The following is a 22,513-nucleotide window of genomic DNA, read 5'->3' on the forward strand; positions in this document are numbered from 1 at the left end:
GCTCTTTCTGTTATGTCTCCTCTGTTGCTAAATTCCTTAAGTTTAAAAAGTGTGTTTAAAGTAAGAACTTTATGAAACAAAGCTTTATTCTGTAGATTGGATAATACTTCTTTTGTGACATTTTCTTTTCCCACCAAAAGTGAGAAGTGAATGCCTTGCCTTGGTACATCCCATTTCTAATGGAGGACAAGAAATCATTTTCTTCAATGGCTGACTTCCAGAATTTCTGCCTGAACGTTCTTTGTCAAGTGTATATTCCCTTCTCTAGGCCCTTCTATATAGAGCCCACAAACATCGTCAATGTGAATGATGTCATTCAGAGGGTTAGCGACCATGCCTCTGCCATGAACAAGAGGATTCATTACTACAGCCGGCTCACCGCTCCTGCAGACAGGGCACTGGTAAGGGGCAAAGCATTGCTAATTGTCTAAGGTTAAGTTGAAATGAACAGTGAACATAAGTCAGGGCAACTCCCAGTGGTTGAACTTTTTGCTGGCCATATTCCAAGGATGGCATCATGGAAAGTCAAAGATACTAATTAATACATCTTATATCTCAGACTAGTTCATTCTTATTAGCCTGGCATAGAGAAATTTGAAACAATCTCTTTATGTTTACAACAGCCTAGAGATTTGTTAGATTGAATTCTGCTAATCCATAATCCTAAAATCTTTGAGAAGGAGGATCTGTTGAAGTAGTTTAGGTCATTGATTAATAAAATAAATAATAAGTTGTGCTTAGTCTATTCAATCTTTAAGTTTGTAGCTATAAAGGGAAAATGTTTTCAGAAATTTTCTACAGGAATGAGAAACTGAAATTTATACATATATTTTATAAATGTAATATATATATTATAGATTAAAAACAAGAGTCAAAAAGCAGATATTAAAGATTTTAAGCTTTGCAGTCCACCTACTGTCGCATAGTATTTTCTGCTTTTGTTTTTGAATCATTTAAAATGTAAAAACTGCCCATAGGAAGAGACTGTAAAAAATCAGATTGAAGGCTAGATCTTCTTATTAAATCTATATTATTATCTTAGGTTCAAAACTATATAAGTAATTTCATGCTTGTAAGAATTACCACATATGAGATGTTCAGAAATTTGCAAGTTTAAAGAAGAATGAAACATTCTGAGAAAAAAAATGATTTTTATAGGTGATAATAAAAAGGGAGAAGGGAATTGAACATTCTAGATGTTTACAAGGGGCAAGGACTGAGCTAGTCACTTGAGCACAGATATCTCATATTAGGCCTTGTGAATTCCTAAGATATCCTTTTGCGTAGTCAAAGTAGGGACTTTCAAAATATTCTGGGTGGGATCATTTGTTTCCTCCAATGTTTTTACTTTTTCTTACTCTAGGTCTTTACGTTAGTAGTTATGGTAAAGTCTTAGTGCCATATCAGAATTATCTAAGCCCTCTGGGGAGTAGAAGTAATCCAGTATCTCCAGGTCTAGTTCAGACCTCCTAGAGGCTGTATTCTCAGAAGCAAACTTCAGAGATACCAGCTGAGCCAGTCTAAGTCTGAGTGTATGTTGTTTGCCTGGAAATTGTCAGCACTGTATACCAAGTTGAATCCCTTTTAACTGACAATGAGATGAGTCTAGTTAATCAAAGTATATAAACAGTGATCTAAAATTAATATATGACCATTTTTAATGATTGTGTGTATACATCCATGCTCATTTTCTGAGAATCCCGAAATTATTTTTCCAAAAGATTTTTAAAGGAAGAGAAATATGAAACCACACGTGTCAGGTCTTTGCTGAGTTATAACTTTTTATTTATGAAAATTTCCCCACTTACCTGAGTATTTTTATTCTGAATTAGTGAAAGGTAGTAAATCATTTGACTGCCAACATCTCCCAGATGCGTGCTAATAAATATGTGGCCTGCACAGGCCAGCATCACTGAGAGCATGTTAAAAAGGCAGACACTCAGCCTTAGTCCAGATCTACTGAATCAAAATCTGTATTTTAACAAATTTTCTGTGTGAATCACAAAAATATTCAAGTTTGAAAAGCACTGTCCTAGGCCGACTGACAGAGTGTGGGATCCAGTCTCCCAGTTTTTCTATATCTCCTAATAATTTCTTATCCTCTAGCTTTTTAATCCTATCCCTGATAACTTTAGATTTTCACTTTTTCTGAACTTGCTCTGGTAGATACCATAGTTTATCTCCTGCCTGATACAGACATGGTCCTGCCCCTTTTTTCTTTTACTCCATAGTAGAAGACAGCAGAGCTCAGAGCCTAGAGGACTGAGGGTAAAGAGAAGGCAGCAGACCTATTTCTATATATGCTTTCATAATATATTATGGAAATAATTGTTTACAAAGCCATAGGCATGGCATTCAAGACATTCTTTTCCCACAAGGCACCAAAAATTGTATGCATAAAAAGAGAAGGATTTGATATTCTTTCTTTTTGCACCAGTTCGTATCCTGTATACCTACTGAAGCCTAATATTCTGTCACTTTCTTGAGGTCTTTCCCAACTATTCCAGTCCCCATTATTGTTGTTATTATTGTTGTCATTTCTGTGTTCCAGAATTGAACACTTAATTTTTATTCTTATAGCCTTATATAATTGTTTTATATGTTTTCTAACTGAAATTTAAACTTCTTGAAGTTAGGAGCCATATATTATTTTTCTTGAACGCTAAACCTAGCATTGTACCTAGCACAAAGTTGTAGATTTATGTAGTAAGTACTGATACAAAAGATTCTTGCTTTATACCAGTCAGTTCTTATGTCTTTAATATTATATATAAGGACTACATATTCTCAAAGGACAATTCTCAGTGAGTTGGTCAGAATTCCATCAGGAAACCGTATTTCTTTTAACTCCCAGAATAGGGAGGTAGAAAGAAATGTGTCGGGGTCAAGTGGGAGCTATGTGTATGAGAAATATATACATATTTAATCGTTCTTTTCCTGTGTGTTTTCAACCTCTCTCTATTGGTTCCATCCCTACTGTTTACATCTCCTGTCTTTAAGAATCTTTATCTTGCCTTTTCTTTAAGCCACTTTGAGTTCAGTTCAGTCGCTCAGTCGTGTCCAACTCTTTGCGACCCCATGAATCGCAGCACGCCAGGCCTCCCTGTCCATCACCAACTCCCGGAGTTCACTCAGACTCACGTCCATCGAGTCCGTGATGCCATCCAGCCATCTCATCCTCTGTCGTCCCCTTCTCCTCCTGCCCCCAATCCCTCCCAGCATCAGAGTCTTTTCCAATGAGTCAACCCTTAGCATGAGGTGGCCACTTTAGCTTACCTTTTTCTTCTACTACCAAAGCGTTTAAAAGAATAGTCTATGTTTTTTCTTCTTTTCTTTCCCTTCTTTTGACTCCTCAATTTCTTATAGTTTGAGTTCCCAACCTACCTCTTCTCTAAAACCACATTCACATAGGAATTCAATGACCGCTTGAGTCTTAAAATTCTCCGCACTTAAAGCCCAATCCCTTCCATCCAGAATTACCTAATTTCAGTCTTTGTGGCTCTTCTTCCTCCTGTCTCTTAAAAGTAAAGAGAAAAATACTTTGACGGTTGCATATTCTAAGAATTCATTCTCATTTGAGATGAACAGTTTATTATCTATAGTATTTAAACTCTTACTGCTTTAGATCTTACTATATTTAAAAAGTAATTTTTATGTTTTAATCGGGTACACACTGTTTATTTGTTCCTGATAGTTGGAAATGTGTCTATAGTCAGGTACTTTATTGTTTAGGAAATATCCTGTGTTGAACATTTACTGGTTCTAACATTTCTTTACTTTTTTTTTAACCAGATTGCCCCAGATCATGTAGTTCCAGCTCCAGAAGAGTGCTATGTCTATAGCCCATTGGGTTCTGCTTATAAACTTCAATGTTACACTGAAGGATATGGTAAAAACACCAGTTTAGTAACCATGTGAGTTAAACTACTTTTTGGAGCATAACTTAAATTATGTGTAAATAAAAATTACTGATTATTTTAATTTTTGTCTTAATTAAAATATTTGAAGAGTCAAACTTTATGTTTTACTACTATTACTCTGCTTTCAGTTTTATGATTTGGAATACCATGCTGGGAACATCTATACTAAGTATTCCTTGGGGCATAAAACAGGTAATATAATTTTCAGCACTCTTTGTATTAGAATTTTTTTCTCTTTGTATTGTAAGTTTTATAAGTTTAAATAAATCTACATAAAATTATTAAAGAAATAGATTATTATATTTAGTTTTACATTAGCTGTCAGATTTTTATGATAATTGTTTAGGGTAACAATATGGTTGCATATTAATTTATTCTGACATGATATATGTTGTTCTATATTTTTATTTTTTTAAACAGGCTGGGTTTACTACTGGAATGTGTGTCATCATGCTGATGGGCCTTCTAACACTTTATTGCTGCTACAGAGTAGTGAAATCAAGATCTATGATATGTAAGAATTTACTATTGTAAAAATAAACGAATGATGTGGATATTAATAAGAATTGAGGTTGAGGTGGATCACTGATGTGTGATAACACACATTTCACAAGTGTGTTAACTATTTTCTGCCTAAAGGTTTATTTCTCGTAATTCGTAGCATTTGGCAGAACTGATACGGTAATAAATTTAGTGGCTTCCTTTGAAATTCTGAGAGGCTTGTTCTTTGCAGAATGCATTTACTTTGGTGCTAATTTCCTCAGAAGAATAATTTAAAAAGTCAGATTTTTAAAATAAGATCTTTGCCAGAACTAAATTGAGAATTTTATGATTCTTATCAGTTAATTGTGACTCGTTTTGACCTATCCCTACCAAAAGATCTAGATATTGGCATCTCCTAAAAGTGAAAATTGTAAATATGAAAATGTGAGCAATGACTCCTTTATAATCAATTCTCAAAGTTGTACCAGCATGTCCACTCATTTCTATAAATTCTAGATCAGGGATATACCTTTTTGGATTGTTTTAAAGTAGTTTAGGACCTAAATAGATGTACATTATTTCAGTCAGTCTCAGCAAATGAGAATCAACAAACCAGGCTGGGTCTCCAGTTTTTTGGTCTCTACTAAGCAGTGGTATGTTTTTCTTAATTGTGTTATTTCCTCATATCCCTTTCCCATTTATCCACAAGCCCCTTGGTGCTCTTATAGATTTCCTAAATTCTTTATATGAAGTAGGCAGTTAACCCTTTATTGTGTCTTGTCAGTTTCTCTCGTATTCAGTATTTGAAATGGCTTTTGTATCATATTAGTTTGTTTATATCTGGCTGTCTTTTCCATTGTAGTTTCTATTTCTTCAGTTGATAGAAAAGGACAATCTTTCAGTTTCTATTTTTATATTGTCATCTAAATTTTCAGTTATTTTTAAAATTCTTTAACTTAATTTTCTGAAATTTTTAATTGAAGTATAGTCAATATACAATATTAAATGTACAGGTGTACAATACAGTGATTCACAATTTTTAAAGATTATATTCCCTTTATAGTTATTATAAAATGTTTTCCATATTCCTCATGTTATACAGTAGATCCTTGTAGCTTATTTTATACATAATAGTTCATTCCTCTTAATCCTTCACTCCTCTATTGCCCTTCCCCACTTCCCTCACTGTCTGAAATTTTAATTGGCATGTTATATAAATTATGACTCAATAAAACATTCCTCTATATTATTGTTAAGTATGCCAAATATTGGATATTGTCTTCTGTCCCATATTGATGATTTTTTTCTAGCCTTGGTTTATCACTTGCTGTTATTAGTTACCTTAATCTACTTCTCAGAATCTACCTACAATGCAGAAGATCTGGGTTCATTTCCTGGGTTGGGAAGATCCCCTGGAGAAGGAAATTGGCAACCCACTCCAGTGTTCTTGGCCGGAGAATCCCATGGACTGTAGCCTGCCAGGCTCCTCTGTCCAAGGGGTTGCAGGAGTCAGACACGACTTAGTGACTAAACCACTGCCACCACCACGTCTCAGATTATCTGTACTATTTCATTGGCCTACACTTCTTCTTATATGTTTGTTCTAAAATTTTTTGTTTTGTTTTTGTTTTTTTTAATGACATAGTTGATTTACAATGTTGTGATAATCTGCCGTATCTAATGTTTTAATTACTGTTATTTCATAAGATGGTCTAATGCCTGGTGGTGAAATACCCATAATCTTTTGCTAAATATTTTGAATCAATTTAGAGAATATATATTATGAATATGGAATATATAATTGACATCTAATTTTATTTTCCCCTTTTATATTTTATCTAGCATCAGTGGATACCACTACCTGGGAATATCCAGATGTCTGCAGATATTATTTTGGCTCCTTTGGGCAGTGGTCAAGTCTTCTTTTCTCCTTGGTATCTCTCATTGGAGCAATGATAGTGTATTGGGTGCTTATGTCTAATTTTCTTTTTAATACTGGAAAATTTATTTTTAGTAAGTATCCATATCATATGCCTTAGCATAATTATTTTCAAATATAATAACTACTATACTGTTTTGGTTGCAGTCTTAAATTCTGGACTTGGAATTAATGAAGTAAAAAGTAATATTTATGATTCTCGGAGATATACTTGATTCAGTTTGTTTTCTATAGTTTCTATGTTGATCACAAATAGAAAATGTATGTTAATTTCCCAAACCTAATTTTTGGGTGAATATACTCCTTCAAATTCTCTAATTAACATAAAATATTTCTAAGTTCCAAAAGATGTTTTAAGCATTGTTTGCATCTCCTAGGAATAAATTTTTTCCTGCTTAAGTAATGGTATCCATTTAGAAAACATGATCTCAACCTATACTCACTCTCCACCTCAACTAATATAGTTATTATATATAATAGTATATATAATATTATTATTATATCATAATAAATACTATTTTCTTTTTTATATGGAATTTGCATTCATTAAAATATACACATCTTGGCCATATAATTTTGACAAATGGATATATCCATGTAACTCACAACCTCCTTCATGAAACATTTCCATCTTCCCAGAAAGTAGTGATGTATTTTTTTATTATAAAAAAATTCAGATTATTTGTTGCCATTATAAGAGAACCTAGTTCAGTTTTTTAATATTTACCTTGAATCTCACAAATGTGTTGAATTCTTATTGCTTATAATTTTGTAAATTCACTTGGATTTTCTATTTAGATAGTTGTGTCATTCATGAATATGAAAACTTCTTCCTCTCTAGTTATTATTTTTTGAATGATTCATATATATATGCATACATCTATATTTAGTATATACATTCAAACATATATAGGACTTTCCAGGTGACACTGGTAAAGAACCTATCTGCCAATGCAGGAGACATAAGAGATGTGGGTTCGATCTGTGGGTCAGGAAAATACCCTGGAGTAGGGCATGGTACCCCTCCAGTACTTTTGCTTGGACAATGACCATGGACAGTGAAAGCTGGCGGCCTACAGTCCATTATGTTGCAAAAGAGGCTCACATGACTTCACTTCAGTCACTCAGTCATGTCCGACTTTGCAACCCCATGGACTGCAGCACACTAGGCCTCCCAGTCCATCACCAAGACCCAGAGTTTACTCAAACTCATGTCCATTGAGTCAGTGATGCCATCCAACCATCTCATCCTCTGTTGTCCCCTTCTCCTCCTGCCTTCAATCTTTCCCAGCATCAGAGTCTTTTCAAATGAGTCAGTCTTGGCATCAGGTGGCCCAAGTATTAGAGTTTCAGCTTCAACATCAGTCCTTCCAATGAACACTCAGGACTGATCTGCTTTAGGATGGACTGGTTTGATCTCCTTGCAGTCCGAGAGACTCTCAAGAGTCTTCTAAAACACCACAGTTCAAAAGCATCAGTTCATTGGCACTCAGCTTTCTTTATAGTCCAACTCTCACATCCATACATGACTACTGGAGAAACCATAATCTTGACTAGATGGACCTTTGTTGGCAAAATAATGTCTCTGCTTTTTAATATGCTGTCTAGGTTGGTCATGGCTTTCCTTCCAAGGAGTAAGCGTCTTTTAATTTCATGGCTGCAGTCACCATCTGCAGTGATTTTGGAGCCCCAAAAAATAAAGTCAGCTACTGTTTCCCCATCTATTTGCCATGAAATGCTGGGATCGGATGCCATGATCTTAGTTTTCTGAATGTTAAGCTTTAAGCCAACTTTTTCACCCTCCTCTTTCACTTTCATCAAGAGACTCTTTAGTTCTTCTTCACTTTCTGCCATAAGGGTGGTGTCATCTGCATATCTAAGGTTATTGATATTTCTCCTGGCAATCTTGATTCCAGCTGATGCTTCATCCAGCCCAGCATTTCTCATGATGTACTCTGCATAGAAGTTAAATAAGCAGGGTGACGATATACAGCCTTGACGTACTCGTTTTCCTATTTGGAACCAGTCTGTTGTTCCATGTCCAGTTCTAACTGTTGCTTCCTGACCTGCATACAGATTTCTCCAGAGGCAGGTCAGGTGGTCTGGTATTCCTATCTCTTGAAGAACTTTCTACAGTTTATTGTGATCCACATAGTCAAAGGTTTTGCATTGTTAATAAAGCAGAAATAGATGTTTTTCTGGAACTCTCTTGCTTTTTCCATGGTCCAGCGGATGTTAGCAATTTGATTTCTGGTTCCTCTGCCTTTTCTAAAACCAGCTTGAACATCTGGAAGTTCATGGTTCACATATTGCCGAAGCTTGGCTTGGAGAATTTTGAGCATTACTTTACTAGCGTGTGAGATGAGTGCAATTGTGCAGTAGTTTGAACATTCTTTTGCATTGCCTTTCTTTGGGATTGAAATGAAAACTGACCTTTTCCAGTCCTGTGGCCACTGCTGAGTTTTCCAAATTTGCTGGCATATTGAGTGTAGCACTTTCACAGCATCATCTGTTAGGATTTGAAATAACTCAACTGGAATTCGATCATCTCCACTAGCTTTGTTAGTAGTGATGCTTTCTAAGGCCCATTTGACTTCACATTCCAGGATGTCTGGCTCTAGGTGAGTGATCACACCATCATGATTATCTGGGTCATGAAGATCTTTTTTGTGCAGTTCTTCCATATATTCTTGCCACCTCTTCTTAATATCTTCTGCTTGTGTTAGGTCCATACCATTTCTGTCCTTTATTGAGCCCATCTTTGCATGAATTGTTCCCTTGCTATCTCTAATTTTCTTGAAGAGATCTCTAGTCTTTCCCATTCTATTGTTTTTTTTTTTTTTTCCCTATTTCTTTGCACTGAACACTGATGAAGGCTTTCTTATCACTCCTTGCTATTCTTTGGAACTCTGCATTCAGATGCTTCTATCTTTCCTTTTCTCCTTTGCTTTTTGCTTCTCTTCCTTTCACGGCTATTTGTAAGGCCTCCTCAGCTAACCATTTTGCTTTTTTGCATTTCTTTTTCTTGGGATGATCTTGATCCCTGTCTCCTGTACAGTGTCACAAACCTCCGTTCATAGTTCATCAGGCAGACTGTCTATCAGATCAGAGAACCCTATCAGATCTTGTCCCTTAAATCTATTTCTCACTTCCACTGTATAATTGTAAGGAATTTGATTTAGGTCATACCTGAATGGTCTAGTGGTTTTCCCTACTTTAAGTGAATTTGGCAATAAGAATTTCATGATCTGAGCCACGGTCAGTTCCCAGTCTTGTTTTTGCCGACTGTGTAGAGCGTCTCCATGTTTGGCTGCAGAGAATATAATCTGATTTCAGTATTGGCCATCTGGTGATGTCCACGTGTAGAGTCTTCTTGTGTTGTTGGAAGAGGGTGTTTGCTATGACCAGTATGTTCTCTTGGCAAAATTCTATTATCCTTTGCCCTTCTTCATTTTGTACTCCAAGGCCAAATTTGCCTGTTACTCCAGGTGTTTCTTGACTTCCTTGGCAACGAAATAACAACAGATGACCATAACTGGCTTAAAATAAGAGAAATTTATTGTCTCACAGTCCTAGAAACTAGAAGTCTGAAATCAAAGTGTCTATAGGGCCTTTGAAGCCTTTAGGGAAGAACCCTTCCTTTTTCTTCCTAGTTTCTGATGATCAACTGGTACCAGTCCTTGGCATTCCTTGACTTTAGTAATATTTCTCCAGCTTCACCCTCTGCCTTCACATGGCCATCTTCCCCCAGTGTCTCTATGTCCAAAGATCTCCTGTTCTTGTTAAAGACACCCATCATTGAATTTAGGGTGTACCCTAATCCAGTACAACCTAACCTTAGCTTGATTATGTCTGCACAGACTCTGTTTCCAAATAAGGTCCATTCTATGTTTCCTGGTGGACATGGATTTGGGAGAATTCTATTCAACCTAGTATACTTGGTGTCAGCGTTTTTACTAGCCTTATGTAAATCTTTGGCATCAGGAATTACGCAATTATGTAAAGATGCATAACTTCCTATCTTGAATCACTAATAACCCATGGAGACATTATAAAAACCTAAGCATAGATTACTTCTTTTATTCTATCTTGAGACACATATAATGGAGATGAATAATTCACATATATAACTTACTTTATGACCTTAAAATCTAATCTGGCTTTTTTTATCATCCTATTTAAGTTTTACATCACTTTCTTTAATGCTTACTAAGGTTATGAAAGGCTAACATCAAACAGAATAAAGTAAATTCCCTCAGGCAAATAAAAAACATATTTTTACCCATTCTCTCATTTACTATAGAATGATATGAATGCCCAGGTATCTGCATTAGCTTTTTATTTTGCTGCTACTTGTAGTAAAACTTAGTGGTACCTGTGATCAATAATTACTATATAGCTTTCACTTTATAAAAGCTCTTCTATATTTTCTCAAAACTTTAAGTGATTTTTTCAGATAAATTCAGGTGTCTTGAGTAGTGGCTTTCTACCTTTTGCAGGTTTTAGAACTTTACTATATAAGATATAACTATACTTACATAAATCAGTGTGAGTATAGGATAAGAAATTATGCACATTATCTTTATTCCAGGACTTTTAACTTCAGCCTTCTGGGTGGTTTTTTTTGTTTGTTTGTTTTTAAAACCTTCACTCATAAAAACTTACCACCATGAGACTGTGACACCAATGACATCATTCCTATAAAGCAGAGAAAGCTGAAGAAGGTGAAGTTATGTTAATAATGAAGTAGTCTTTGTTCTGTGTATTGAATAATATTACCACGGATTAGATCTTAAAAGATTTTTATAGATAAAGAAAATTTAGAGGGTGATTGATTTAATATCTTCCACTCAGTATTAAATTATGCTTTCCTCATAATTTTTAGATTTTATTCATCACATTAATGACACAGACTCTATACCGACTACCAACAATAGCGACCCTGGTAAGTAGTTTGGAGTTGAAAGTTTGTCTTGTTTCTTTATTCATGACCTTTTTTTCAAAAAAGATATAAGGTAGAACCTATAAATTTATTTTAGGTATATGACCAGGATAAAATCATTAGGTTAACTAAGCCACTATTAAATTGTTGATAACCAGTAAGGTAAGAAAAGAACAGCTCCACAAAAGTTCGTGTTAATGTAAGCTAAACAATATTTAGTTCATGTTATACAGTTCACAGTTATATCTCACATCCACAGTATCCATATTTGCTTATGATCAATAAATATTTTCAAGTACCTCTATCACTGCTGATTGTTTTAGAAGTCTAGGACTGTTGTTCTCAGTTTGTTAATTTAGTTTTAAACATTGATCATTTTAGTTAGTAATATTTAAGATATATAAATTGTTTACTAAATTTCCTAATAATGAACCAACGCTAGGAAATATGGAAAAATAAATTGAAGATTTGCACCCCCCCAAAAAATCAATTTCTTAGAAAAGTTTATTTTAATTAATTTATTAAAAATAAACATTTGGGAACTTCCCTGGTGGTCCAGTGGCTAAGACTCCATGTTCCCTTTGCAGGGGGCCTGGGTTTGATCCCTGGGCAGGGAACTAAGATTCCATATGCTGCAACTAAGACCTAGTGCAGCCAAATAAATACATTAAATAAATAGAGTTAAAAAATAATAAATGTTTGTAGCCTATGTGTTTATCCAGTATGGCAGTCATAGGAAAAATGAATAGAAAAGCTAATATAACCTGAGTAACAGCATAACTAACATCATCTAAAGCTTTTATGTGTTTAGGTTTCAGAGACACTGAATTGATATTTTGATGGAGGTACATATTGATCACTAAGAGGACAATTCATTCAATGCATATTTATTAAATCTATTATGTGTCAGAAACTGTTCTAGGCTCTGGGATATAATGGACAGACAAGAGTTTCTCTTGTGAATTATACATGCCAATGTTTGCTGTTCAGTGTCTTACTTTACCCCTTAATTAAGTTAATTAATCTATCATTTGTTAATGCTAGAAAATGAGTGAAGTACCAGCATTATTTCTGTGAATGCACATACACACACACATACTTTTCGTTAATTATACTAAAATATATTCATATAATTCAAACACATACCTCCTGAACCCTGTTCCTTACCTCAGAATTTTCAAAAGCCCAAGAAACATACTGGTTTTAAAATTGAAATTCATTTACTGTAGCTACTCTGATATCAATTGATGAAACTAGTGTATTACTATCTAGTAGGATTTCTTGAGTAGAGAGTCAGTTCATTGTTGAGTTCATGAATATTAGAATTACACTAATAATTTGGAGAGCTTTATCAGCAAAGTCAGTTTACTTTGCATAGTGATATCTTATGTTGACAGTAGCACTTCTTAATTCTTTGGTTTATTTTAAACAAAGTATTGAATACAGTATCAAGCAATCCGTTTCAGTAAATATTAGAAATTACAGCAGACATTATTGGATACTTACTGTGTGCAAGCATTGTTCTAAATGTTTTACAGCAACTTCATAAGGTAGTACTGTTCTCTTCATTTTCTATAGCGTTTCCCTGGTAGCTCAGCTGATAAAGAATCTGCTTGCAGTGCAGGAGACCCTGGTTCGATTCCTGAATTGGGACAGTCCCCCGGAAAAGGGATAGGCTACCCATTCCAGTATTCTTGGGCTTCCCAAGGCACAGAGAATTTAGTGACTTGTGTGTAGAGTGACAGAGTGAAGACTATTCAGTCAGTTTACTTCCATAACCTGTGTTCTTTACCACTCTAGTTGATTAGCACAGGAAAAATTCAAGTTAATTTACTTTTGTCCGGAGCATAGAAGGAAAAAAATACAGGTTAAAAGTGCTAACTAAGAAAACTGTTTGGCTTTGTGGCATGCCAAATAACAGATAGAGAATAAAATTGTTGCTCAGCATTTTTTTACAGCATTAAACATTCTTTACAAAGAGCTGATTATTAGCAAAAGTACTATTATGAACTTAGAAGCACAGTGAGAATGATTTGTACTCTCTGCAAACAGAAGAAACTGCCACTTGTAGATCAGTGTCAGGAAAAATACATTTTATTCACTTCCCAGTTCTCTGGATATCATCTGGGCTCTCAGCTGCTCTAAGGCCTGAGAAACATCCAGGACAGTTACTCTGGATTGCTGGGATTCAAGATTCTTAAGCTTTAAGCAGTTATTAGAGTACCATGGCAATGGTGTCCGCTTTTTATTCCAAACCCGTCAATTTTGCTTATTGTTAGAATAAACCTGTTCTGTGGACTTTGTGTGGGTTATTAGCAAAACGAACAATTACCTTGAATGATGTGTCTTATATGATTGTAATAATAAGATCAAAAGTCATCCAACCTGGTATTTTCTCTCTGGCAGTGGGACAGAAGGATAGTTGGTAGAATAATTTTATCGTTTCCAGTAGAAAGTAGAAATCAAGGCTATACCTCAAAATTTTCTAACATTCTACCTTTAATTATTGATAGGTAAAAGTTTTCTGATTATAACTACATATAAAATAGATAAACCACAAGGACCTACTATATAGCACAGAAAAATGTATTCAATATCTTGTAATAACCTATAGTGGAAAAGAATCTGAAAAATAATATCTGAATCACTATGTTGTATACCTGAAACTAACACAACATTATTAATCAACTATACTTCAGAGTTTTTAAATAAATAATTTAAAAATTTGAAAAGACTCCACATATATCCAAACATAACCCTCTATTTTTTTTTCCCAAAAAGGAGAAACTTAATATTCATGGTAAAACGTAAGACTGGTAGAGCAAGTGTAAGTCTCATTGTTCTTCTTTGTTGCCTCCTCTCATCTATTGCTTCCTTGTTGCAGTGATTTGTCCGAGTGCCAGAAGCAGTGGCCATCCTGACAACAGCTCTATGATTTTCTACGCCAGTGACTCAGAACTCCAACAGTTTGAAAAGTGGTGGAATAAGTCCAAGACAGTGCCCTTTTACCTCATAGGGCTCCTTCTGCCACTGCTTAATTTCAAATCTCCTTCATTTTTTTCAAAATTTAACATCCTAGGTAAGCCAAGGCACTCTGTTATAGAGCCTCTGTATAGTAGAATACATGCTGAATTCTGTGGGAATATGGTCTGACCAGCCAAATAGTTACCTTCAGGCCTGTTCATCTGTGTTTAATTTGTTCACATATATATTGCGCTACTTTTTGCTTTTCTTGATGAAGTTTGGCACAGAAAAAAATAGAGATGGCAATCTCAAGCCCAAGTCCCTTTTAAAGATGAGTTCCTGGGATTTCCATTCTATCTTTACTGAACAACTATTCCTCATTTCCACTACAACTACTGGCAGTAGACTAAGATATCAGCAGGAGAAATCCAAAGTGAGTATTACAGGAATTCTCAGTTCTAAAGTTTGGAAATGTTAGAACTTACTAAGGGAGATTATGGAATATTTTTTCCCTACAGATTCTATTTAAGAGTATAAACAATAATTATCACTTTTTTAAAAATATAAATTTATTTTAATTGGAGGCTAATTACTTTACAATATTGTATTGGTTTTGCCATACATCAACATGAATCTGCCATGGGTGTACAAGTGTTCCCCATCCTGAACCCCCCTTTCACCTCCCTCCCTATACCATCCCTCTGGGTCATCCCAGTGCACCAGCCCCAGCATCCAGCATCATGCATTAAACCTGGACTGGCGATTCATTTCACATATGATATTATGCATGTTTCAATGCCATTCTCCCAAATCATCCCACCCTCGCCCTCTCCCACAGAGTCCAAAAGACTGTTCTATACATCTGTGTCTCTCTTGCTGTCTCACATACAGGGTTATCATTACCATCTTTCTAAATTCCATATATATGCGTTAGTATACTTGTATTGGTGTTTTTCTTTCTGGCTTACTTCCCTCTGTATAATCGGCTCCAGTTTCATCCACCTCACTAGAACTGATTCAAATGTATTCTTTTTAATGGCTGAATAATACTCCATTGTGTATATGTACCACAGCTTTCTTATCCATTCGTCTGCTGATGGACATCCAGGACATGCTTCCATGTCCTGGCTATTATAAACAGTGCTGCGATGAACACTGGGGTACACGTGTCTCTTTCAATTCTGGTTTCCTCGGTGTGTATGCCCAGCAGTGGGATTGCTGGGTCATAAGGCAGTTCTATTTCCAGTTTTTTAAGGAATCTCCACAGTGGCTGTACTAGTTTGCATTCCCACCAACAGTGTAAGAGAGTTCCCTTTTCTCCACACCCTCTCCAGCATTTATTGCTTGTAGACTTTTGGATCGCAGCCATTCTGACTGGTGTGAAATGGTACCTCGTGGTTTTGATTTGCATTTCTCTCATAATGAGTGATGTTCAGCATCTTTTCATGTGTTTGTTAGCCATCTATAGGTCTTCTTTGGAGAAATGTCTGTTTAGTTCTTTGGCCCAGTTTTTGGTTGGATCATTTATTTTTTTGGAACTGAGCTGTAGGAGTTGCTTGTATATTTTTGAGATTAGTTGTTTGTCAGTTGCTTCATTTGCTGTTATTTTCTCCCATTCAGAAGGCTGTCTTTTCACCTTGCTTATAGTTTCCTTTGTTGTGCAGAAATTTGTAATTTTAATTAGGTCCCATTTGTTTATTTTTGCTTTCATTGCCAATATTCTGGGAGGTAGGTCATAGAGGATCCTGCTGTGATTTATGTCGGAGTGTTTTGCCTATGTTCTCCTCTAGGAGTTTTATAGTTTCTGGTCTTACGTTTAGATCTTTAACCCATTTTGAGTTTATTTTTGTGTATGGTATTAGAAAGTGTCCTAGTTTCATTCTTTTACAAGTGGTTGACCAGTTTTCCCAGCACCACTTGTTAAAGAGATTCTCTTTTCTCCATTGTATATTCTTGACTCCTTTGTCAAAGATAAGGTGTCCATAGGTGTGTGAGTTTATCTCTGGGCTTTCTATTTTGTTCCATTGATCTATATTTCTGTCTTTGTGCCAGTACCATACTGTCTTGATGACTGTGGCTTTGTAGTAGAGCCTGAAGTCAGTCAGGTTGATTCCTCCAGTTCCATTCTTCTTTCTCAAGATTGCTTTGGCTTTTCAAGGTTTTTTGTATTTCCATACTAATTGTGAAATTATTTGTTCTAGCTCTGTGAAAAATACTGTTGGTGGCTTGATAGGGATTGCATTGAATCTATATATTGCTTTGGGTAGTATACTCATTTTCACTATATTGATTCTTTCAATCCATGAACATGGTATATTTCTCCATCTGTTAGTGTCCTCTTTGATTTCTTTCACCAGTGTTTTATAGTTTTCTATATATAGGTCTTTTGTTTTGGAGAAGGAAATGGCAATCCACTCCAGTATTCTTGCCTGGAGAATCCCATGGACAGAGGAGCTTGGTGGGCTACAGTCCATGGGTCACAAAGAGCTGGACATGACTGAGCGACTTCACTTTCACTTTCACTTTGTTCTTTAGGTAGATATATTCCTAAGTATTTTATTCTTTTTGTTGCAATGGTGAATGGAATTGTTTCCTTAATTTCTTTTTCTATTTTCTCATTATTAGTGTATAGGAATGCAAGGGATTTCTGTGTGTTGATTTTGTATCCTGCAACTTTACTATATTCATTGACTAGCTCTAGTAATTTTCTGGTGGAGTCTTTAGGGTTTTCATGTAGAGGATCATGTCATCTGCATACAGTGAGAGTCTTACTTCTTCTTTTCCAATTTGGATTCCTTTTATTTCTTTCTCTGCTCTGATTGCTGTGGCCAAAACTTCCAAAATTATGTTGAATAGTAGTGGTGCAAGTGGGCACCCTTGTCTTGTTCCTGACTTTAGGGGAAATGCTTTCAATTTTTCACCATTGAGGATAATGTTTGCTGTGGGTTTGTCATATATATGTTGAGGTATGTCCCTTCTATTCCTGCTTTCTGGAGAGTTTTTTTTTTTTTTATCATGAATGGATGTTGAATTTTGTCAAAGGCTTTCTCTGCATCTATTGAGATAATCATATGGCTTTTATTTTTCAATTTGTTAATGTGGTGTATTACATTGATTGATTTGCGGATATTGAAGAATCCTTGCATCCATGGGATAAAGCCCACTTGGTCATGGTGTATGATCTTTTTAATGTGTTGTTGGATTCTGGTTGCTAGAATTTTGTTAAGGATTTTTGCATCTATGTTCATCAGTGATATTGGCCTGTAGTTTTCTTTTTTTGTGGCATCTTTGTCAGGTTTTGGTATCAGGGTGATGGTGGCCTCATAGAATGAGTTTGGAAGTTTACCTTCCCCTGCAATTTTATGGAAGAGTTTGAGTAGGATAGGTGTTAGCTCGTCTCTAAATTTTTGGTAGAATTCAGCTGTGAAGCCGTCTGGACCTGGGCTTTTGTTTGCTGGAAGATTTCTGATTACAGTTTCAATTTCCGTGCTTGTGATGGGTCTGTTAAGATTTTCTATTTCTTCCTGGTTCAGTTTTGGAAAGTTGTACTTGTCTAAGAATTTGTCCATTTCTTCCACATTGTCCATTTTATTGGCATATAATTGCTGATAGTAGTCTCTTATGATCCTTTGTATTTCTGTGTTGTCTGTTGTGATCTCTCCATTTTCATTTCTAATTTTATTAATTTGATTTTTCTCTCTTTGTTTCTTGATGAGTCTGGCAAATGGTTTGTCAGTTTTATTTATCCTTTCAAAGAACCAGCTTTTCTGGCTTTGTTGATTTTTGCTATGGTCTCTTTTGTTTCTTTTGTATTTATTTCTGCCCTAATTTTTAAGATTTCTTTCCTTCTACTAACCCTGGGATTCTTCATTTCTTCCTTTTCTAGTTGCTTTAGGTGTAGTTAGGTTATTTATTTGAATTTTTTCTTGTTTCTTGAGGTATGCCTGTATTGCAACTTATCACCTCCCCTGTCCCTGCTGCTGGGTGTTCTGGATGTACAACCAGCGCACCTTCTCAGGCAGATGTTGACCGTCCAGAATTCCAAGAAGTCTTGGTTAGCAACGAAGCCTGCTCGCAGTTTGGTAGATAATGCCTCTCTGGGGCCGCAATTGTCCCCTTCTGGCTCTGGCTGCCCTCGCCTGCCTGTCACCGGAGGGGGATGGGCTAGCCTGCAGTGGGCTAGCTCTGCTCAGTCCTTTGTTCTGTGAGTGGGCCTGACAGCATCTTAGGTTATGGTTTTTCCATGTGGTATCTATACCACACTCTGGTTTGCTATCCCAAGTTAGTTCCCTCAGATTGCCCTTGGGGCATTCAGGCCCGGTCCTTACTCTAAGCAATGCAGCCTGCACATCCCTGCCCAGCCCCTGCATGCTAGTGGCGGATGCAGGCATCTACGCTGCTTCTCCACTGGGGGAGTTACCATTGGGCACATAATCTGTGGGTTTTAATTATTTATTTATTTTTCCTACCAGTTATGTTGCCCTCTGTGGTTCCAAGGCTCACCACAGACTCAGCAGTGAGAGTGTTTCCTGGTGTTTGGAAACTTCTCTCTTTTTTAAAACTCCCTTCCCAGGACGGAGCTCTGTCCCTACCTCTTTTGCCTCTCTTTTTATCTTTTATATTTTTTCCTACTTCCTTTCGAAGACAGTGGGCTCCTTTTCTGGGTGCCTGATGTCCTCTGCCGGCATTCAGCAGTTGTTTTGTGGAATTTACTCAGCGTTCAAATGTTCTTTTGATGAATTTGTGGGGGAGAAAGTGGTCTCCCTGTCCTATTCCTCCGCCATCTTAGGACTGCCCCCATCACTTGACTTTGAACCTCGAATATTGTTCTCTAGCTGAAGCGCCTTAGGCTTATTCTGGTTTTTCTCTGTTCCTCAGTGCTCTTTCTTTCTTTTCAACACTAACTTTAAAGGAACAGACTTTTTTTGTGAGACCTGTTTTTCAGAAATTTCTGAAATCACTGAAGAAATTTCATAAAAGGAACCCCTATGAAAGCTCAGATCTGGTTAACTAAAGACAAGCTGCTACTGCTAAGCCACTTCAGTCATGTCCGACTCTGTGCGACCCCATGGACGGCAGCCCACCAAGCTCCCCCATCCCTGGGATTCTCCAGGCAAGAACACTGGAGTGGGTTGCCATTTCCTTCTCCAATGTATGAAAGTGAAAGTGAAGTTGCTCAGTTGCGTCCAACTCTTAGCAACCCCATGGAATGCAGCCTAGCAGGCTCCTCCGTCCATGGGATTTTCCAGGCAAGAGTACTGGAGTGGGGTGCCACTGCCTTCTCCGAACTAAAGACAAGGGTATCATTCAAAAAGAACTGTTAACCCAAATAGATAAAAGGATTTCACCTTCTCCCTGTAGATATGGTCTCTTGGTGGGCAGACTAGAGTATGAAAAAATTAGATTACATCAAAGAGATGGCTTTTGGGGTTTTCAAAAGACCAAAGAAGGAAGTAAGGATATTTCTCTATACCTTAGCTTCATAACAAAATTCACCATGAGACTACAACAGACACACACAGAAAATGAAGAGTTGTGGTTATATAAGCTTCAGCCTCCTGTATGCATCCTTTCTAAATCAGCTAACCTCCAAACCCACAGTAGAGCTTATAGAGCTCATTTGTGGTTTCCTGATTTGCTGGCCAACTTTCCGATGGAATAGATCTTTAAAAGTTAGCTTGTGAACTTACAAAAGAACTTGCTCAATTGGGCAAAACAATCACTAGGCTTCTAACCAGGTTAAATTATTCTCCCCTCCTTAAGATATTTTGTTTTTGCCCTTTCTCTTGGCAAAACTTTCTCTTTTAAAACTACGTATTTCTTCTTTAGAGAAATCAGAATCTAATTCCTCTAAAAACCATCCTGGATCTCTTGACTCTGCTCAGTAGTGACTGGACTTAATTCTTTAAATCCTCTAGCTTCCAAACTACTAAAAAATCCTGAAATTCTGAATGCCCACTTTACCCTGCATAAAGTAGGTGTTCACTGTACACACAGTGAATGGAATCTGAAATCTTTCCATGGAGCGAGTAGTACTATGCAACCAAAATTTCATCTAGATTCTAGATCAGATTGTTCATGGACTGTTTGACTTACTACCATTCTCAAATAAGTTTATGATCCACATTTACTACTTCTCTTTCTTTACTTCTACTATCTTACACTAAATATTTTGACAGATTTTCCCAACTTGTTGGCTGTCTCTAACTTTTAATACAGAGAATAAGAGTCAGGGACTTCCAGGGGTCCAGTGGTTAAGACTTCATGCTTCTAATTCAGGGAGTGCAGGTTCTGTCCCTGGTTGGGGAACGAAGATCCCACATGCCGCACGGACAAATTAGAAAAAAGTCAGTTTTGTGTTTTGTTTTTTTCCTAAGTAACCTTGCAATCTTATAATAAACTCTCTACATGTATCAGAGCCTAAATTCAGCTCATAACTTCTTAGGCCTACTACATAGCTTTGTTTTCTGTTATCTTCCAGGGTTTGTTTCTGTTCTTTAGATCTTCAGTTCAGTTCAGTTGCTCAGTCGTGTCCGACTCTTTACCTGGGCATAAATACTAATGCTAATTTTCCAAACTTTGCTGAAAGTGTTGAAACAAAATTTGATTTTGAAATAGTCTGTGAAACAAAGATGATTAATGGTTTCTGAATTTTTCCTTGCAGGCACAGTGTCCGTTCTCTACTTGATTTTTCTTGTCACTTGGAAGGCTATTCGCTTGGGATTTCATTTGGAGTTTCATTGGTTTACACCAACAGAATTTTTTGTCCCAGGTGAGCTATTTCAGTCAAATAAAGAATTAATGAATTACAATAATGTGATCTTTAGTTAACTATTAGCTAACTATTGTTAGCTATTGTTACTATAAAACAAATAATCATAGCTTTTATGATGAGCACTTTTTATTAATGCTGTTAAGCTAAAACCAGAAACACAGTTGAAATTACTATGGTTTTCTTGCAGTTGGGGATAACCAGGACCCTTTGTCATTTCTACTTGGGAGTTAAAAGTCACAGAGCAATTGAAAAATCAAGAACTTATTCTCTAGACGTCTCTGAGAAGGCATAACCCTAGAATTTTAGAGACTTAGAACATAGTAATAAATATATCTGGATAATACTAGTAATTGTAGGTCATCTGCTTGGTGGTTCTATGGTGGGTAATACCACGTGACCCAGGTCTGCTGCAGCCAGAGCCCCTATCCCTGTGGCAGGCCACTGCTGACTCGTGCCTCCACAAGAGACACTCAAATACTCAAAGGCAGGTCTGGCTTAGTCTCTGTGGGACCTCTGGGTCCTGGTGCGCACACAGTTGGAAGCATCTCGGGTGGGTAGGGGGTTTGATTCTAAATGCAATTTCGCCCCTCCTGCCATTTTGTTGGGGCTTTTCCTTTGCCCCTGGACTTGGGTATATCTTTTTTGGTGGGATCCAACATTCTCCTGTCAATAATAGTTCAGCAGCAAGTTGCAATTTTGGAGTTCTTGCAAGAGATGAGCACACATTCTTCTACTCCTCCATCTTGTGGCAGAATGATTATACCAAAGAAATTCTTGCAGTGTTAAGAAATTTCTAGGACCCACTACAGATTTCCCAACTTGAGATTTGGGCAACGGGACTGAGAACCCCCAGGCAATTTGACTTTGGAGACAGCAGGTTTGATTACAGAACTTCCAAAGGACTGGGGGAACAGATTCTTGGAGGGCACGAATAAAACCTTGTGAACACCAGGGCCAGGAAAAAGGAGCATTGTGCCCACAAGAGACTGAGTCAGACTTGCCTTTGAGTGTCCAGGAGTCTCAGGCCAAACAACAGAGATGGAACACAGCCCCACCCATCAAAAGAAAATTGGATTAAAGATTTCCTGAGCATGGCCCCACCCATTAGAATAAGAACCAGTTTCCTCCACAGTCAGTCTCTCCCATCAGGAAGCTTCCATAAGTGTCTTATCCTTTTTTATCAGAGGGCAGACAGAATGAAAACCATAGTCACAGAAAACTAAGCAAACTGATCACATGGACCACAGCCTTGTCTAACTCAATGAAACTGTGAGCCATGCTGTGTAGGGCCACCCAAGACAGATGGGTCACTATGGATAGTTCTGACAAAATGTGGTCCACTGGAGAAGGGAATGGCAAACCACTTCAGTATTCTTGCTTTGAGAACTCCATGAACAGTATGAAAAGGCAAAAAGATGTGTCACTGAAAGATGAACTCCCCAGGTCGATAGGTGCCCAATATGCTACTGGAGAAGAGTGAAGAAATAACT

At 36.8% G+C, this 22,513-nt stretch overlaps 1 protein-coding gene across 1 annotated transcript in view; it reads left to right on the forward strand.

Moving 5' to 3' along the window:
* The window catches only part of SLC38A9 (solute carrier family 38 member 9), a 91,569-nt gene that overhangs the window by 37,818 nt on the left and 31,238 nt on the right, over positions 1-22,513 (forward strand). Inside the window, exons 3-10 of the mRNA XM_052659148.1 lie at positions 269-401; positions 3,793-3,914; positions 4,049-4,112; positions 4,341-4,434; positions 6,246-6,416; positions 11,228-11,287; positions 14,169-14,363; positions 20,913-21,020. Coding sequence (XP_052515108.1) covers positions 269-401; positions 3,793-3,914; positions 4,049-4,112; positions 4,341-4,434; positions 6,246-6,416; positions 11,228-11,287; positions 14,169-14,363; positions 20,913-21,020 — 947 coding nt within the window. The remainder of the gene's footprint in view (positions 1-268; positions 402-3,792; positions 3,915-4,048; positions 4,113-4,340; positions 4,435-6,245; positions 6,417-11,227; positions 11,288-14,168; positions 14,364-20,912; positions 21,021-22,513) is intronic.

This window comes from Budorcas taxicolor, chromosome 20 (assembly GCF_023091745.1).
Source record: "Budorcas taxicolor isolate Tak-1 chromosome 20, Takin1.1, whole genome shotgun sequence".
NCBI classification, from domain to species: Eukaryota; Metazoa; Chordata; class Mammalia; order Artiodactyla; family Bovidae; genus Budorcas; species Budorcas taxicolor.